Consider the following 18,568-nt stretch of genomic DNA (forward strand, 5'->3'; position numbering starts at 1 on the left):
GGCTCAGTGAAAGCGCCAGGATCAGCGCCAGGCTCCAGCTGGAGCTCGGCGCTGATCCTGGTGCTTCTGCTGAGCCCTGAAGAAGCTGGAAAGCAGCACTGATCCTGGCGCTTCTGCTGAGCCCAGAAGAAGCGCTGATCAGCTGGAATGTTGCAGCATCTCCAGGGTCTTGTGATTTACATTCAGATGTTTGGCAACTGATTCATATTTATGATGGTCACAATGTCCCAGGGTCATGTGAAGTGATGAAAATCTGCTGCAACCACCCAGCAGACAGGGGGAGGGGGATAAAAACCAAACACACCCCACCCCACCCCTACTGCCAATCCTCAACAGAAATGCGCAACAATGAAAACCTCAGACAGGAGGAAGAGCGCCGCCGGGTGGGCAGGCAGTTGTCTTGCTTGGCTGTGGCTTGGGGGGCACTTTTTTCAATGCCATTGTAACTTCAAACAGTCACTAAGCAAACTGTTGTAAGTCGAGGACTACCTATACTTTATCACTTTTTTCCTTTTTGGGGGGGGGTGTCATCAAGTTTTTGATACCTTGCTAGGTGACTGGTGGAACTCAGATGTTGCCATATTCTAAAAGTGGTACAGTGGGTGAAAAGGTTGAAAAGCCCTGTCCTAGTGGACGATCACTTAACCATGAGCCAGCAGTGTGCATCAGCAGCCAAAAAAGCTAATACAATCCTGGGTTGTATAAACAGAGGTATAGAATCAGGATCATGCGAGGTATTATTACCGCTTTATAAAACCCTAGTAAGACCATGCCTGTGAAAGGAATAAAGTATTATTCAGAAATTTCTAATGAAGGTCATAGAAGAAGCCACCTGAAAGTCATAAAATCAGACAAGTAAATTGCAGACAAATAAGAAAAGCAGAAGTTGCTAGCTAACTGATATTGCAAGCAGAAATATTGAAATAACTATAAGAGCCAGCTATGCTAACAGAAAATTAGATGGTGAAAGATAGGATATGGACAAAGGAGCTTCCTGGAACATGGGAAAGACAGTGGTTTTAGTTTATCAGATGATTAGGTAAGGGGTGTTGAGTGCGATAGGGGAGGAGGGAATCTGCGTCCAGGGAAGGATATAAAAATGTGTTAAACTGCTCTTTAAGGTGTGGCTGAACTCCTGTGTGTGTTTCAGTCCACAAAGCCTTTGCAAACGCATTTTGAATAAAACTTTGTTGCTGGAATTCCAAGTGAGTTTGTTTGTTTGGGGATCTTGAGCCACATTCCAAACAGCTGGAATACTTCAGCCAATTTTGGTCACCATATCACAAAAAAGATGTTGAGAGTTTGGAAAAAGACAGGGAAGAGCAACTAAGATGATCAAAGGCCTGGAGACTAAAACATACAAAGAACAGCTGCGGGACTTGGGTTTGGCCAATCTAAAGAAAAGAAGAAATAGGGGAGACATGATAGCAATATTCCAGTGTTTGAGGGGCTGCCGCAAAGAGGAGGGGGTCACATTATTCACCAAAGCACCAGAGGACAAAACAAGAAACAATGGTTGGAAACTGATCAGAGAGAGAAGCAACCTGGAATTAAGGAGAAGCTTCCTGACAGTGAGGACAATAACCAGTGGAATAGCTTGGGTGCTACATCACTGGATATTTTAAAGAAGAGGCTAGACAGTCACTTATCTGAGATGGTATAGGTTCTCCTGCTTTAGCAGGGGGCTGGACTAGAAGGCCTCCAAGGTCCCTTCCAGCTCTATTCTATTCAATACAATCCTGCATCTATACCAGTGGTTCTCAACCTTTCTAATGCCGCAACCCCATAATACAGTTCCCCATGTTGTGGTGACCCCCAACCACTTATACATCACCGGGTGCCAGGGGCATGGCCAAAGAAAAGGGGGAAAAAATGGCGGACAGCCTTGTTTGGCGACCCCTGTGAAATGGTTGTTTGACCCCAAATGGGGTCCCGACCCACAGGTTGAGAACCACTGATCTATACTGATGCGATGCATGTAACTATAATAGTCTATAACAGAAGATCTAGTGCTGTGATGGCAAACCTTTTAGAAACCAAGTGCCCAAACCGCAACCCAAAACCCGTTTATTTATTGCAAAGTGCCAGGGCCACATCAGCATTGTGCCCCTCGGGGGGTGGGGGGCATGGCCCACTAGGTGGGCATGACTGTAGTGGTCACGGCAGACTGGGTGGGCATGGCCAGGGTGGGCGAGGCCATCTCGATGTTGCTTGTGGGGGGGACACCTGTGGGGGCCAGGCAGGGTTGGGGGAAATCCAGGGGGTCTCTGGCAGATGGGGCAGTGGGCAGGAGGGTGGCGGTGCCATTGGTGCGGGGCAAGGCGAGGCAGGGGCCAGGGCAGCTGCTGCCTTACACCATCGACCCCTGCACAGAGGCCAGTGAGCACATGGGGGCCAACGGTGTCTGTCAGCAGCCACAGCCTACTGGGGCTCTGCAGCCCATTGCCAATACCGGGCCACCCCTCCAGCTGCAGGCGGAGTAGGGGAGTGGGGAGGCACATGGTGCAGGCTGCCGGATGTGCCTACTCTGTCCCATCTATTTTTACTTGCAGTTGGAGAGCAGGTTGCTGCTGGTCATCTCCTTAGCCCCCTCACAGATCTTGCCCTTGGCCAGCACATGGAGCCTGTTCCCCTCAAGCACCCAATGCACCTTGGGCCCTCCTCAGGTTGCCACTGCCAGCAGCTCACACAGATCCATTAGGCCGCCCTGCCCAACACAAAGGAGGTGAAGTGGCAGGCTAGCAAGCTTGAGTAGAGGTGGTAGAGCACGCCCACTCCCAGCAAGCCAAAGGCCACCCCGAACTAGGATTGCGTGCCTCCCACCCATCTCTGCTGGGCCTGGGCGGCCATGACACCGATGGGGATCCAGCTTTCCCTGCTCATGGTAGCCTTCTGCCTGCTGGCCCTGGGCGTGCTTTAATCACCTCTATAGGTGGCTTCCTAGGTGACTGCTTTGCCTCCTTCATGCTGGGCGGGCCTGCAGCTCTGGGCAGCGGCCTAATGGACCTGTGCGAGCAGCTGTTGGCGGTGGAACACGTGCCCACAGAGAGGGCTCCAAGTGCCACTTCTGGCATGTGTGCCATAGTTTCGCCACCACTGATCTAGTGGCTTGGGGAGTTTATAAATATTATGTCAGCAGGAAGGGCTTTGCCAGTCCTTTGTAGGTAAACACAAAATGCAAATTAGGATAATTGATATGCTAAAGCAGGAGGAAACGTGTAAGTCATAATAACTGGTATTTGTTAGGTTTATAAACTTTTTCCTCCAAAAGTGCAAGGTAGTGCACTTAAGCACTACAGATAGCCCTCAACTTAAGACCATAACTGAGCCCAAAATTTGTTGCTAGGCAAGATAGCTGTGAGTTTTGCCCCATTTTATGCCTTTTTTGCCACAGTTGCTAAGTGAATCACTGCAGTTGTTATATTAGTAACACAATGATAAGTGAATTGGGCTTCCCCATTGACTTTGCTTGTCAGAAGATCTCCAAAAGTGATCACGTGATCCCAGGACACTGCAACCATCATAGATATGAACCAGTTGCTAAGTGTCTGAATTTTGATTGTATGACCATGGGGATGCTGCAACAGTTCTATTAAAAACAATCACAAGTCACTTTTTTCAGTGCCATTGTTAACTTCAAAAAGTCACTAAATGAATCATTGTAAGTTGAGGACTATCTGTATTGTAACTATTGTACTGCATTGCATAATTAAACTTGAATGGAAATCCTGCCGAATTGAATCCTCCAAACCTTTATGTAAACATACTGAAAACTGAGCTCCTAGCACCTAATTCACATAAAGGGCCTCACGTAGTTAAAGGAAGAATTAAGTTTGTGAAGTTTTCACCTCCTCTCAACCCAGAGGTCCAGTATCAATCCTAGTTTACTTGATTGACCCTGGTTAAATTTAGCAAAGAAAAAATTGCAAGCCAAATGATAGCACTCAACTAGTCTATTCTACTCTTTTGGAAAAATAACATCTTTCAGTACATCAAGTAGTGGAGCACCAGGAATACATACTGAATTTTTTTTCACACAGTTCAAATACGTGAACATGGGTTAATATTGTGTTTCTCTGAAAATAAGACCAGGTCTAATATTAATTTTGGCTCCAAAAGACCAATTAGGGCTTATTTTCAGGTGATTGTTTTATTTTTTTCATCACAAGGCCCATCGGCTGGACAGATGGGATGGAGTGGGTGGGTGGCTGCACAGTGCATCCGGCAGGCTGCTTGGAGGGCCGGCCCAGCGGTCCCAAACCATCTATATCAGTGTTTCTCAACCTTGACAATTTTAAGGCATGTGGACTTCAACTCCCAGAATTCCACAGCCAGCATTGCTGGCTGTGGAATTCTGGGAGTTGAAGTCCACATGCCTTAAAATTGTCAAGGTTGAGAAACACTGATCTATATTCATAGATGTTTTTAAAAGGGCAACTAACCTTAATATTGTAAAATAACGATGGCAAGCAGTTATCTCTTCAAATTTTGTAATTTCCCCAGTAAAATTGGCAGAATGCAGGCAAGTCCCAATGCAGAAAATCAACACCAGCTCTTAACAGGAAAGAGATATTGCCACCTTTGAACCCAATCATGGAATTTAAAACATGGGAAAAGAATGTCATGTTGTACAGTATTCATGTGAAACACGTTGGTAGGAACTAGCTTTCCTTCTAGAAGTATGTTGGTTCTTGAATTTCACATATATTTTCCAGGCATCCCACTGAATTCTGTGGAACATCAAAAATAAACGTACTTTGGATTCAAGTTTAATATAGCGATCGATCAATTACAGGAGTATGTAATTTCAATTTAATCATGTCTTCCAAAATGATCAAAGTGTTTTAAGCTTGTCCATATTCCAGAAAGGCAGACTGGATATTTGACAGATACTGTTGGAGGGAAAAAAAAGACACATTACTTTGACAAAATTTCCTCTGATCAAAGCTATCCATGCAGTCATTTTTTGTCAGTTATTGTTGGCTGGCTTATTTATTATATAATGTCTAAATCTAAACCAAAAACAACTGGGGTAGCAGGAAAGAAAGGAAATTTTGGTAGAGGGTTGAGAGGACAGAGATAAAAATATGTGTGTATCCATTTTGGGCAAACACAGAGCTGACACATTTGTTTGAAAACTTTTTCCTCAAATACTGGATTCCACTTTTCACCATTATCAGTACAATCAGCTTTCAGTAATTCAATAATATCTTGGTAATGATTAGGGAAAAGAAAGGAATAGAAGATGAAATACTACAAGAATTTGAATTCAGTGTATTACTCGTCAGTGAATATCTTGATTAAAATAGATTTAGGTCTGTTGTAGTAATTTACTCACCCCAAGGAACATCCATAATACAAAAATTTTTGCAACAAGTTTTTTTTTCCCATTATTTTTGGAAATCAGTACAGTATTCCATCGGTGCTCCCAACTTCCCAAACTGACATTCAGCAGTGCTCTCTACAGGCCACTATGCAGAAATACAAAGCTTTGCTAATCTGCAAATGTCCATGTTTTTTATCGCCAAGTCTTGCTTTCTATATGCAAATTTAAAATGTTTATAGTGGTCAAACTGAATAAATGTATAAGAGAAAGGCAAAAAAAAATGTGTTTCAGGTACAAGCAGAGGCTAACATTCATTATGGAATAATTTGTGTCACAGCCCTGATTATACATATGTACAGAATGCAGTTTATAGCAAACTGTAATATGTAATACGCAATAAGCCATTAGAGATACTCATGCTCTCATTTTGTTAGTTCATTTGCATGTTTGAAACACAAATCATTTGTACTGCATGATTTTAATAGAGGCAATAGTGAAATCTGGAGGTGGATGATTGTTACTGACCCCATGGTCCAGTTACTGTGGTCCTCCACACGTGATTGAACTTCCAAGTCCTATTAGTTTCTGCCAGAATGGTAAACAAGGATTTGCAGAATCATATGTTTCCAACCCTACCCATACTGCTGCATAGATGTATGCTAGACCTTCATGAAGATCTCTGAAAATAAGAGGTCCAAATTCTGAAGATCTGGATTCTCCATCTTCAAAACCAGAAAATGTGCATGTGACAGCAATGCCTAAAAGATTCCCCAAGACTGGGAGTTGTTGTAATTTATTAAATATCTTGACCACTTCCCTTGCAAAAGGTTTATACTCACTAGGAAAAAAAAAGAGCAATCTTCACACACTGTTAAGTTGTTCATTTTGCTACCCAATGTGTTTGGCAGTATTTACAGATGTCTTATTTACAAACTCATACAAGGTACCTTGTGAATGATGAATTGGGAGCATTTTTCACCCTTAAGCCAATACCATTGTATTTTGTTAAACTGAACTGACATTTCTTTCCCCAGGTGAATTTCATTAGAAATGTCCAAGGTGCAAATATGTGTTATTTTTCCATGCCCCTCCCAAGGTGATCAAATTTCAGGAAATAGCTGTAGGTATAAGATGGCTGAAATTTTATGAATACTTTTTGGGGAAACAAAATCTTATTCAAATAAGCAGAACTACGCCAAATAAAGATGAGTAGCTTGGGCTAATAATTATACATATTTTCTGCAACTTATTCTAGGAAAATTTGTTATAAAGTACTTCTATATCCTATTATCCATTTCAAATCCCTTTATTTTTCATTAGATAAAATTTGTGCTGCTTGAAGTTGTTAAAAAAACAAACAAAAAACAAAAACAAACCTATCTAAACCACCTGGGTTTGGTTCTACTGTCTTCTGCTATATAGAATCATATTTGCGTATGGCAGGCTCAAGGTTTTAAGCTAAGTAATTATTTTATGTTAACTGATCTAGCATATGTAGCCCTATCTTTCCCAGTAGACTATCAAGAGTCCAAGAACTGAGCCTGGTTTATTAGGCACTTTGGAGGAAACTTTCTGAACTCAAAAGTATCCCAAGTAGCCATCTCATCTGCTTCTATGTCTGGGCTACCTATGAGTTGGTGTCTTCTCTTCCCACTTGCAAAAGGATATTTACACTTTTCGAAGTTACCTCGTACTTCTGTTATCATTCGGCATGTATTTTAAATCACAATGAAGCAGCAAGCTCATCTAATACACTGATTTTTGTTTACTTACATTAAATACATTGGTAAATCAGCAGTTGAATTCTGTTACCATGATTTGTTATTTTAAATGCAATATGAGAGTTTTCTCAGAAGGAAAAAAAAAAAAGGAATTCTGATCAGATGAGAAGAGTAAGTTGAAGAAAAAGGGGGATTGCTCTGTTTAGAAAAAGCTGCAGTGTCCTCACTTCATCTAAGAGCTAATAGCAAATTAGTAAAAACAAGTTGTGGACAGTAATTGAAATAAATGGGTTTGCTTGTAACTTAAATATAAAATCTACTTTTCCTTTGCCGCGAGTTGAGCACAGTGCAGCATTTCAGCTTTACTGAAGAGGGAAAGGGACGTGCTTAGGACTCCTCCTGGGCTCTCCATAATGGCTGCAAGGGTCATTATATGCGTATGGAATCAAAGCACCATCAACAAAGAAGAATTTTACAGGCAATGAATCCATAAGTGTAAGATGCCATTTCCAGATTCATGTAGAACTATGGGGATTTGAACAAAAAGGGGATTAGATCTGAAACGGGTCTCAGGGAGTACATAAAAATTCTTAAGATCACATAGAATGGTCCCAGATAGCTTTATAAACTATATGAACCTTTCTAGAGAAAAGCCAGATTAAACCTGCAGAAGTAACTGTATATGTGAATTGGGTGAAGGAAGATGTTACAGCACACAGCTTAATTCTATAGCATGTTGCTGAAGAATTAAAGCTGCAGCCTAGTCTGATTCCCCCGTTCATTGCTTCCCCTTCAATGAAGCCACATCCGGAGATAACTAGCCTTTATAGTGCCAGTAGCAGTGCAGAGTTTAACAGTTTCCACATAAGGCTATAGGGTGGCCTGGAGTTGAGATGCTAAATGCTCACACTGATTGTGGACATCAGTACATAAGTTACATCAGTAAATGGGAAAAAATGCAAGCCTTTATACAGAATATAGGGGGACATTATGTACAAATACAGTATTAAAATGCATGGTCAAATAGGAGATTGGATGTCCGTTTTGTGTGTGTGTGTCCCCATATGTGTGTGTTTGTGTCCGTATGTGTATAACCCATGTCGAGCTGTTGTTGTAGAACATTCAACCATGTGAGAAATTTGCAAGAAAAACTCCCTAAACCAGATCTAGATAGCACCGGGAAACAGCTCCTCTTTAGAAACTGTATTCAAGTTTGAAGCATGAAAAAGCTACAAGCATTTAAACAGAGAGTGTGGGCTGGAGGAATATGCTATTAACTTTGTAAAGGCCACAGTTGAACAGGGGAGACAGTTCTTATATGGAGAACAGATTGTTGCTGGCTATTTGAGAGAGGGCAATACACTTTGCTTTACCACACAGCATTATCTACAGATAATTTTTTTTTTTAAAAAAGCCATTACTTTTCTTTAGCTAACAAGCAGGAAACTAAAAATTCCAGTGTCGCCCACTCCTTAATTATTCATTTTTTCATGCAAGAAAAAGAACCTGTCAATTTAAACAGTTCTCAAGTTTAGAGGGACTTTAGACAAAGTCTTATATTTGAGGAAGAACTCAGAAGGCAAAAATAAAAAATAAAAAAATAAAAAAATGGCGCTTTCAAACAAGGGAAACATATCAAGTAAAGTACTAGTCCTCCTGTCACATTTCCCAACAAGAGTGCTGCCTTTTTCTCTCTCACACTTTCTCATCCCAACCATATTGCTTAGAACTTCTAAAATCTGCAGTGACCCTTGAGAACTGCCCCTATTCAAGTTTTGCTAAGGACACATGGACTTTTTTTTTTTCCTTTTGGCAATTTAGAACCTCTTTCTACTTCATGGACCAATGATGTACATACCCAAGTTGCAGGCTAAGCAGAAAGAACCTATCCAAGGAGAATCCTGACAGAGGGTCCAAGTTAACAAAGCTAGCTTACTTTTCTTTGTACCTTGTTTCTACAGATAAGCGATTCTTTCTTCATCTAAGAGGACCGACAACTGAATCTAAACAGAGGAGAGACACTATAGCCTTTTGACTTGAAACAGCAACTTTAAAAGTTATACCTATTCCCATCCCCTCCAACCTCCTCTGCACTGTCCTGGCCAATACAAATATAAGGCATCAATCAAGAGCAAATCCAAGGGTCCTGGAAAGTATGTCTTATGCTCTAAATTTATAACCATTTCATTCTTATATTGACGACATTGAGACATTGGACCACTCTCATGCCGTAGCCAGGGGGAAAAAAACAAGCAAATACAATCATCCTCTCCAATGTAACCACAAAACTCTGCCCTGAAAAAACAATTAACCGAGGACACTGCAGCTTTTCTGAAGCTATGGAAAATGAAGAAGAGAACTCCCAAGAGGATCTTCTCAAATAACTGTGCATTATTTTTTTTTTTTTTTTGAGAAAGTCAGTTAGATTTGCTCTTAAAAAATAAATCTACAGGAATTACGTTTCTCCTTGCTTGTGACTGTCCCCCAGGTTATTAAAGAAAACAAAGGGAAAAGGGAGGTGAAGGGTGGCGGTGGGTGTTATAGGGACTAAAGAACACATATTTTATCAGAGCAAAGACAGCATGGGTGTGTACGGGTGCACGTGCGCTGGAGGGATAAGAGATGGCAAGGGAAAAGAGTAGTATCAGGGAGAAAACAGAGCAGGGGAATCCAAATAAGTAGGTAGCTATTTGCACCTATAATACAAAGTGAATAAGAGTTTGTTTTTGGAAGTTAAGTCCCCGGTCGGTCTATCTCCACTTTCCGTTGGGTGGTGGTAACAGACGTCTCGTGATGGTTTCTGAAGCGTTAGAAGTGCAGTGAAACGGCGCTCTCAGGAGAAGGGACGGCTTCCAAGTGTGCCAATGCTGTTATTGGAAGGGAGGGGAGGTGGAGTGGGGTAGAAATGGAGGTTATATCTTATCTCTCGCTGCCTGAACGCCACCATTCAGTTGCTACAACACTGGCTCTTGTTCTGCTGGGACTGCTCGTGAAGGTCCACACCTCGCCGCCCCACAGCACCCCCTGTGCTCTGGGGCTCGCTCTTTGGCAGCTTCTTAGCTGGAAGAACAGACAAAGATGTTACTGAGGAAAAGCAATTGCCGCATTTAATCCCCCCCAGAGTTCTGAACAAACAAAAGACATTTGGTATTGCAAAACCCCACTACTGGCCTTCATCTGGCAAATTGAAACTTATTTTAGAAGCACATTTGTGGGCCCCTACTGGATTACTTTTCTGCCATCGGTTTGCATTATTTGAGTTTGATATGTCCTTTTATTCCATAATTCACATTTAGTTAAATATTATTAATGTATGAAATCTTGGCCTTCTAAAACCGGTCTTCGGAGACAGCCTATAAAATTAAAACACAAAAATCAAAAGTAGGGCAAATGTAATCAAGCCATCCATATAAGATAGCGTCTTATGAGTATTTTAAATAAAATACTTCAAGCTAGTTAATATTAAGCAATTCTTCCTGAATATGCATTCTTGTGTACAAATGTCAGGAGCTTGCTAGAAAATCACCAATATAACAAGTAGCATGTGGTTGAACATTGTGGTACTCACAGCTTGTGGAATCACAAAACAAACAGATTTTAGCTAAGTTGTATCTGTCGCATTATTCTGTACCCCAAGTGAATTCACTCTTTTCTTGTGGAATTATCTAGAACATACGACACATGAAAGTTTCTCTTTGCAAATTCATCTGTATTTAACTGCCTAAAGTAGGAGATTTCAAACTTTTTCAGGCTGTGGGAATCTTTAGGTTAAAAAGAAAAAAAAATCCCAGAGCCTCTGATCAAGAGACAAAATTGCAGTGATTGTGCTTGAGTGGACATTTCTCATGGAGCTCCATCAAGTTCTTGCAGAACCACAGGGTTCGGGATACACTATTTATACATGCCACCCATCTTGCTGTCAAGAAATTTGAAAGACCCTGGGCTAGAAAACATTCGCAATGAATTCTCCGCAATGTTGATACTGCTGAAGTACAGTGCCAGCTTCTATAAAAAGAATAAAGAATAAAGAAAGTACCAGCGATGTCAGATTTCTGGAGCATTGGCTACTCAAATGGTTCCTACTCTTATATGATCAGTTACTGGAATAATAGCAGTGAGCCTAGGTGCACTGAAATAACAGGTTTGCACTAGAATGGTAACTCCAATATTTCCATCCCTTGTGGAAATTTTGAAATCAAAGTTCAAATAGATATTACACTGAATGCTAAAATAGGTATTCATCACATGAAAGCCAGCATTGCAAAGGGCTATAATACAGTGAAATGTTATACTTCTACCTAAGCTGAAATTTTTAAGGGAACACTTTAAAATACCCTGTACCCCATTATTCGGTTAGCTGGGGTGGTGGTGGTATTTCTTTAGTATTTCTCCATGAATTTGAAAAATGCATAATTATTTATACCAGAGGTACACAGTGTATGATCCCAAAGTTGTATACAAGATCAGGGAATTTCAAAATTTCTTCCAAAATTGTAATTTAATTTGAAGGGCAGGATATTATTAAATACATGGCTGGGAAATCTATCTATCTATCTATCTATCTATCTATCTATCTATCTATCTATCTATCTATCTATCTATCTATCTATCTATCTATCTATTTCCATGTATGTGTGTTTGTGTGCGTGTGTATCTCTAAATTAAGTAATTTAATCTTACCCCCCCCCCTCTGGAGTGTAACTCTCAATATACTGTACCACTTAAAAGCCAAATGCAGCTCCTGGCATCAACAAGCAGTATGCTAATAATTTATTCAGAATAGGCTGAAATAAGAAACTATCGTTCACTTGATAGTACTGAACAAATCCTGAAGAGTAACCAATAGTTTTTTGCTGCCCCCTGCTAGCTGACTAAGCTCAGAACTACAATTTACAGATGACTTCACCAGTAAAGCAGCTGAGATCTTCATAGGACACAAATTCTGAGAACAGTTAGAAAGCATAGCTGGTACCTTGTTTTCTCCTTCTTGGCAATGCTAAGAATGTGAAAGTCATTGGGGGGGGGGGGAATGACATGTAAGCTCTACATCAGGATAAAGAGCTTGCAAAACTGCAGAAATTGTTGAACCATAGCCAGAAGTCTGCAACTGGCGTGGCTAAGAGTGAGGGATGCTAAAACCTGTAGCTGAACGACATCTGGAGGCCAACAGTTCCCCATCCCCGCTCTAAATTCTAGGTCAGTGGTAGCGAACCTATGGCACGAGTGCCAGAGGCGGCACTCATAGCCCTCTCTGTGGGCACGTGCACCGTTGCCCCAGTCCTAGACCTTTAGCTGGGTTTTATAAAACCTTTTTTTGCTTTAGGCCTCCGCCACCGTGTGCAAAAAATAATAATAATAATTCAATCAATCAGTCAATTTCAACTTCTCACGGGAAAGAAAAAGATCTTGCAAGGTTGGAATTGATTGATTGAACTTTTTAGTCCCATCCAGTCTGCCGTTACCACTGCAGCCACGCCCACCCAATGGGCCACATCCACCTGGCACTCGACGATGCATAAGTGGGTTTTGGGTTGCAGTTTGGGCACTCAGTCTCTAAAAGGTTTGCCATCACTGTTCTAGGTCATGATGTGTAACATAAAGCCTGCGGAAATAATTGCGAATATTTACATCTATTAATACAGGCCAGCTAGAGACTATTTCCCTACATGTGCTCTAATTAGTAGTTCTTTGCAAATATCTTTAAAGAAGAGGCAGTGTCACATGAAGAAAACAGCTATCAAGATAAATAGCTTGATGTGAAACCAATCCATCTGAACTTATTAAAGAGCCAAAGCCTTTAGTAAGTATAGGTGGTTCTCGATTTATGACCACAATTGGGACTGTTAGTCGTGAAATAAGTTGTCACAAGTCTGGTTCACTAAATACTGCAATCCTGACACACACACACACACACTCTCTCTCTCTCTCCAAGACTTTCTCAGGCAGCCAGCATGGAAGATTGCATATGGTAATCACATGATCGCAAGGCACTTGGCAACCAGTTGTAAATACGAATGGGTTGCTAGGTGGTCAGATTGTAATCAGATGTGTGTGCGCATGTGTAATCTTTTGCTACAGTCAGAAGTGCTTTACATTAAGGGAATGGTCGTAAGTCAAGGACTACCTGTAATGTCATAAATGCCTTGCACATTACCTATTGCCAGGAAGAGATCATTAACGTTCATTGCTGTCTTGGCCGATGTCTCCATAAACAATAGACTATTATCATCTGCATAAGCTTGGGCCTCCTGCAAGACAATGACAGAAAAGTACAGACTGAACTTTAGACAAATTTAATGCTCTAAATTAGGCAAAGCAAAGCGGACAACACTGTTCATTGCTTAAAATACAGAATACAAAATACAGAATTTGAGGAAACTTTGAGGAATTGGAAAGAGAGAGCATGTTCTCTTTTCTAACAGAACCACTAAGGATGAAATAAATGTATTAGAAACCTATTTTGATCTAGAATCTGTCATAATGGCAGATATAAAGGAATATCATACAAGGATTAGTTTCTAAGCCTGTAGTTTGGAAAGGTAAACAAACTGCAAATGATATTTGAGCTTCAGAGTCTATCTTAGATTTAAAATGCTGTATTCATACATATTACAAAACTTTCCTACTGACATTTACCATACTGAGCCTTGAGTGTCATCTAAAAGGTCAAAAGAAAGTAATCTTTCTCAACCTAAGCTAGATCTTAGGTTGTTGTGAGGATTAAGAGAAAAATGTACATTTTGGGGGCCTAGAAAGAAAGATATTTTATACAGTGAATAAAAACAGCTTGCAACATTGTATATTACCATTGCTGATTCTATTCTGTTCCTATGCAATCTGGACCTGGTTTTATTTCATTATTAATTTAATAAAAAACTATTTCTAGCTGCTTCATAGATATGGAAAGTATTTCGAGAATGGCATGAAGATCATAAAAGTTTTAAGAGTATTCTGTAGTCACCACAAGGGTTCATGGGCAAATCAGAAATTCCTCCATGAAAAATGTTATTTTGAATTCTTATATTTATCATTCTCACTTCCTAGTGAGATTATGTGTGATATTATGTTATGAACAACAAATAATACATTGGTGTGAATTGCCAGCCATAACTGTGATCAAAACCTGCTAATTTTAATACTGTACATCCAAGTAACTGCATTCTAAAGCTTACTTTGCATCACAATTTCAAGTACACGAACCATTGTTGTTGTCATCATTTTGAAGTTATTTTCTTTCAGAAACAATTGAGGGATTCTGTATTCTGCAGATCTCAGCTTTTTTTCTTATTGCTTTACCATTTGCAAACCTCCATTTTTTAAATTTTAATTTTCCTCACATTCCCAACTACTATATTTATATACTGTGACTATTCTGAACCAACATTATTAGTTCCTTTGGACTAAATGATCAGTGTAACGGTATCTCTTTCAAAATAATAATTCCCTCTTATGTGTAAAGTACAGCAATAAAGGTAGCTCATGGTAAAAGCCTTATAAATAAAATGTGATAACTCTGCTTTATGTTAGAGTCATGTAAAATATTAAATATAAAATAGAACATTTGCAAGCATATTAAACTTGCAAGTTATTGGGGGGGGCTCACCCTTCAACACAGAAACTCTAAAGGTTAATCCTAGTTATTTCTCATTATAAGGACAAAGCTAAAAGATATTTGCCTGAGGAATCAGAAAGCTAGAGTTGAAAATACTAAACTGGATGGTCCCAAATTCTGATTCAGTATTAGCTTAGCCCAACAGTGGTCAGTCTTATTTTTGTCCAAAAGCTAAGACAGGGGCAAATATCATACAGAATACAGATAGTCATGGAATTCCAACTGGACAAACTAGGAAAGTTCTAGTCTAGGCTATCTCACTGTTCTTTCATCAAACGCAAGGCAGAACTAACACTATTTACCTGGACATGTGCTTCAGCCTTACAGAATTATAGAAGCCACTACCTTACCATGAACAAAATAACTTCTGTTCAAAGATAATCTTAATTAAGAGATATCACTTACTTCATATTCTACCATGCGCTTGTTGGCAAGATCAGCCTTATTTCCTGCTAAGGCTATAACAATATTTGGGCTAGCTTGCCGTTGGAGTTCTTTCACCCATGTTTTTGCTCGTGCAAATGTTTCCTTTCGGAACAAACAGACACAAGAATATCAGAAATACAGGCATAAGAAAAATATATTTCTTAACTACTACCAAGCAACATTTCAATAGTCCCTCAAACTGGCTAATTTTAATGGAATAAAAGGAGACCTTCTGGATTCAAATGAAGATATAACTACTTCAGCATTTCATTTCCCACAGTGGCCAAACCCCTCTAGGAAGCTATGAAAAGAAGAGGTCACAACGGTAATATTCTTCTATTATTAATCTCAATATAGGGAGTCCTCGACTTAACGACCATAATGAAGCCCATTGTGGTTGTAAGTCATGCTGATTGTAAAGCAGGTCATCATGTGACTGACCCTATTTTATAATTTTTTTGTGGTGGTTGTTAAGTGAATCCATTGCTCATCATGGCCCGCTTTTGCCAAAACTCAGAAGTAAACACCATTTTTTGGAGTAAAAATGTTTGAAATTGTGATCACATGACCATGGGATGCTGCAAATAGCTGTAAATGTAGGCTATGTGCCAAGCATCCAAAATGGAGTCTCATGGTTAGGCCCTAAGAACTTCAGAACCAGGTTGTAAGTAGCTTTTGGGAAAATTGTACCTTCAAAAGGTTGCCAAGCAACCAGTTGTAAGTCAAGGACTACTTACAGCTCAGATCAAGTGGCAAACTACTTTTTTACTTTTTATTGCATTATTATAAATCTTGATATGTAGGTAGTCCTTCACTTACAACTATTCATTTAGCAAAGGTTAAACGTTACAATCACCTTAGAAAAAGTGATTTATGTCGTGTCCTCACATTTATAACCATTGCACTACTTCCATAGTCACATGATTGCAATTCAGGTACTTGGCAACCAGCTCAGATTTACGACTGATTGCAGCATTCTGTGGTTACATGATCATAATTCGCAACCTTTCTGACAAGCAACATCAATTGGGGAAACTGGATTTGCTTAATGGCCATGTGATTTGCTTAATGATCATGCTGATTCACTAAACAACTGTGGATAAAACGATTATAAAATCAGATCTAGTCACATAATGGCTCGCTTTATAAAGTGCACTACTTATAATGAAACTTCCAATCTCAATTGTGGTCATAAATCAAGGACTACCTGCATTATATTATTTCAATACAACATTTGATAATATAATGAAATTCTTGATATTCTATTATATAGATATCACATATAACATTAGAAATAATAAAAAAGAAAAAGTGTGTATTTTTTTCAATGTTGATTGTAATGTAGGAAATCAGTATTACAAGTACAACCTTTTTTCAAAGTTAAATGCAGCACTGGAAAGGGAAAAAAACAACATACTGAGACATGCAGTATATCAAAGTATTTGTTATGTAATAAAGGTTTCAGTCAAGTAAATTATGTGTTATTGAAATCTCCATTGCTTTGTTCCTTGGTATATATGCTTGTGTGTGTAGTAAATGTGTGTGTTAGGCCCAAGGACATAGACAAGACCATGAGACCCAATCAAGTTCAATCCTTTACTTGCTTATACCAAACTGACACAATCCTGCCAAACTAAAGCTATAATTCTCTAACCTAATATATATAGATATAATATATCCCCCTCCCCCATCTAATTTGGCACTGTGCAGTCTCTAAATCCGGGACTCTTTCTAATGGAATTTGCCTCCTCCTGGGGTGCCATGGTGCCAAAAACTCTTCTCCAAGGGCTTTACTCCATCACAATTCAGATAGTGCTTGACTTACAAACAAGCAAGACAGTTGTTTGAATTTTACCCCCATTTTATGAACTTTCTTGCCACAGTAGTTAAATGAATCACTGCAATTAGTAAAACAGTTATTAAGTGAATCTGGCTTCCCCATTGACTTTGCTTGTCAGAAGGTTAGAAATGGTGATCACATGACCCCGGGACACTGCAACTGTCATAAACACACGCCAGTTGCCAAGCGTTTGAATTTTGATCGCGTGACCATGGGGATGCTGCAATGGCCGTAAGTGTGAAAAATGGTCATGTCACTTTTTTTTAGTGGTGTAATTTCAAATAGTCACTCAACCAATGGGTAACGTCGTGTAATGTATTGGAGCTTTTTCGCCATTGCCGGCAATGGGGTGGGCGTGGTTTCCTGATGACGCATCCGGCCCATGGGCCGGCAGTTTGACACCCCTGCTATAAACAATACCCACTTCCCCTATATCTGCACATTAGCAAACAATAAAAACCTACTTGGTTGGTTATATCATATACCACAATGGCAGCCTGAGCCCCTCGGTAATACATCGGAGCCAAACTGTGATATCTTTCCTGACCAGCTGTATCCCAGATTTCAAACTTTACCGTTGTATCATCTAGACAGACAGACTGTGTGAGGAAAGCCGCTGTAAGAGAACAGAAAGTCAGTTACTGAGAGGAGAATCCTTTATATTTAAATACAAGATTACTAAGCTGTTTGGTTCATCAAATTGTTGGAGGTCATTTTCTGAATGTCTGTCCAATTATGTAAGAAAGAGGTAACTGGTACAGGGCTATACACAAAAGTGAAGGGTGTGTTAGACTTTTATTCTGCAAACAAAGTTTGCTAGAGCCAACTAGACAGGTAGAAATCATATGATGCAGCCTTCCTAGGATTAAATTATTTCAAAGTAAGATAAAGAAACACATGCTGGAAAGTTCTCAGAATAACAATATGAAGAAAAACAAACCTACTTCCAACATGTCTCTAACTGGTACAGACTGTAGAACTCTTCCTATCCTAATTACCAACAAAAAAACATCTTAACATTTAAATAGCATTTTTAAAGGAAACCTTAGGTTTTATTTTGCAAAAATGTAATAAGTTCATACATAAAAAATGCTTCAACTCAATATAGTATATAAAGGCGTTTGATGATTCAGTGATCATAAAGATGTCCCTATAAAGAGGAGGTTTTTTATAATACCCTTATCAAAGCAATTATGAGAAAGTTACTGAGTTGTTTTTACAAGTTCATTATTTTAAAATATAATTTTCAAAAGCAGTGAATAGTTTATCACTCCATATAAAGTCTTTTATAGACAAAATAAAACTTTATGGAATTATATATCACGCGTTTTAAAATGGGTGCTGTCAAACTGGACTCAGTGAAATAATGGCTTATTCTTATTTATTTACAATGCATTCAGAAAGCATTCAGTCCTCCTTCACTTTTGTCAATTTTGTTATGCTGCAGCCTGATTCTACAGTTGTTGAAATTCATTTTTTTTCTCATTAATCTACACTCAATACCCCATAATGGCAAAGTGAAAATAACAGAGTTTTAGAAATGTCTGTAAATTTATTTTAAAAAACTGAAATAATTGTATTAGACTACATCTCATCACTATCCCACTGGAATTCTTGAAGGGGCAAGATGAGGAAGGGGCGTT

General features: G+C 39.5%; 1 protein-coding gene across 3 annotated transcripts in view; it reads right to left on the reverse strand.

Annotated features, from left to right (window-relative positions):
- Positions 1–5,310: 5,310 nt before the first annotated feature.
- Positions 5,311–18,568, reverse strand: part of RAB5B (RAB5B, member RAS oncogene family) — a 37,615-nt gene continuing 24,357 nt past the window's right edge. For all 3 annotated transcript variants that reach the window (XM_039326800.1, XM_039326802.1, XM_039326801.1), the window contains 4 exons: positions 17,390–17,541; positions 15,065–15,187; positions 13,202–13,295; positions 5,311–10,107 (listed from right to left, as the gene is read on the reverse strand). In XM_039326800.1, coding sequence (XP_039182734.1) covers positions 9,995–10,107; positions 13,202–13,295; positions 15,065–15,187; positions 17,390–17,541 — 482 coding nt within the window. In that variant the 3' untranslated portion in view covers positions 5,311–9,994. The remainder of the gene's footprint in view (positions 10,108–13,201; positions 13,296–15,064; positions 15,188–17,389; positions 17,542–18,568) is intronic.

The sequence above is a fragment of the Crotalus tigris genome, unplaced genomic scaffold, assembly GCF_016545835.1.
Source record: "Crotalus tigris isolate CLP2741 ecotype Arizona unplaced genomic scaffold, ASM1654583v1 scf7180000024345.2110221, whole genome shotgun sequence".
Classification (NCBI taxonomy): domain Eukaryota; kingdom Metazoa; phylum Chordata; class Lepidosauria; order Squamata; family Viperidae; genus Crotalus; species Crotalus tigris.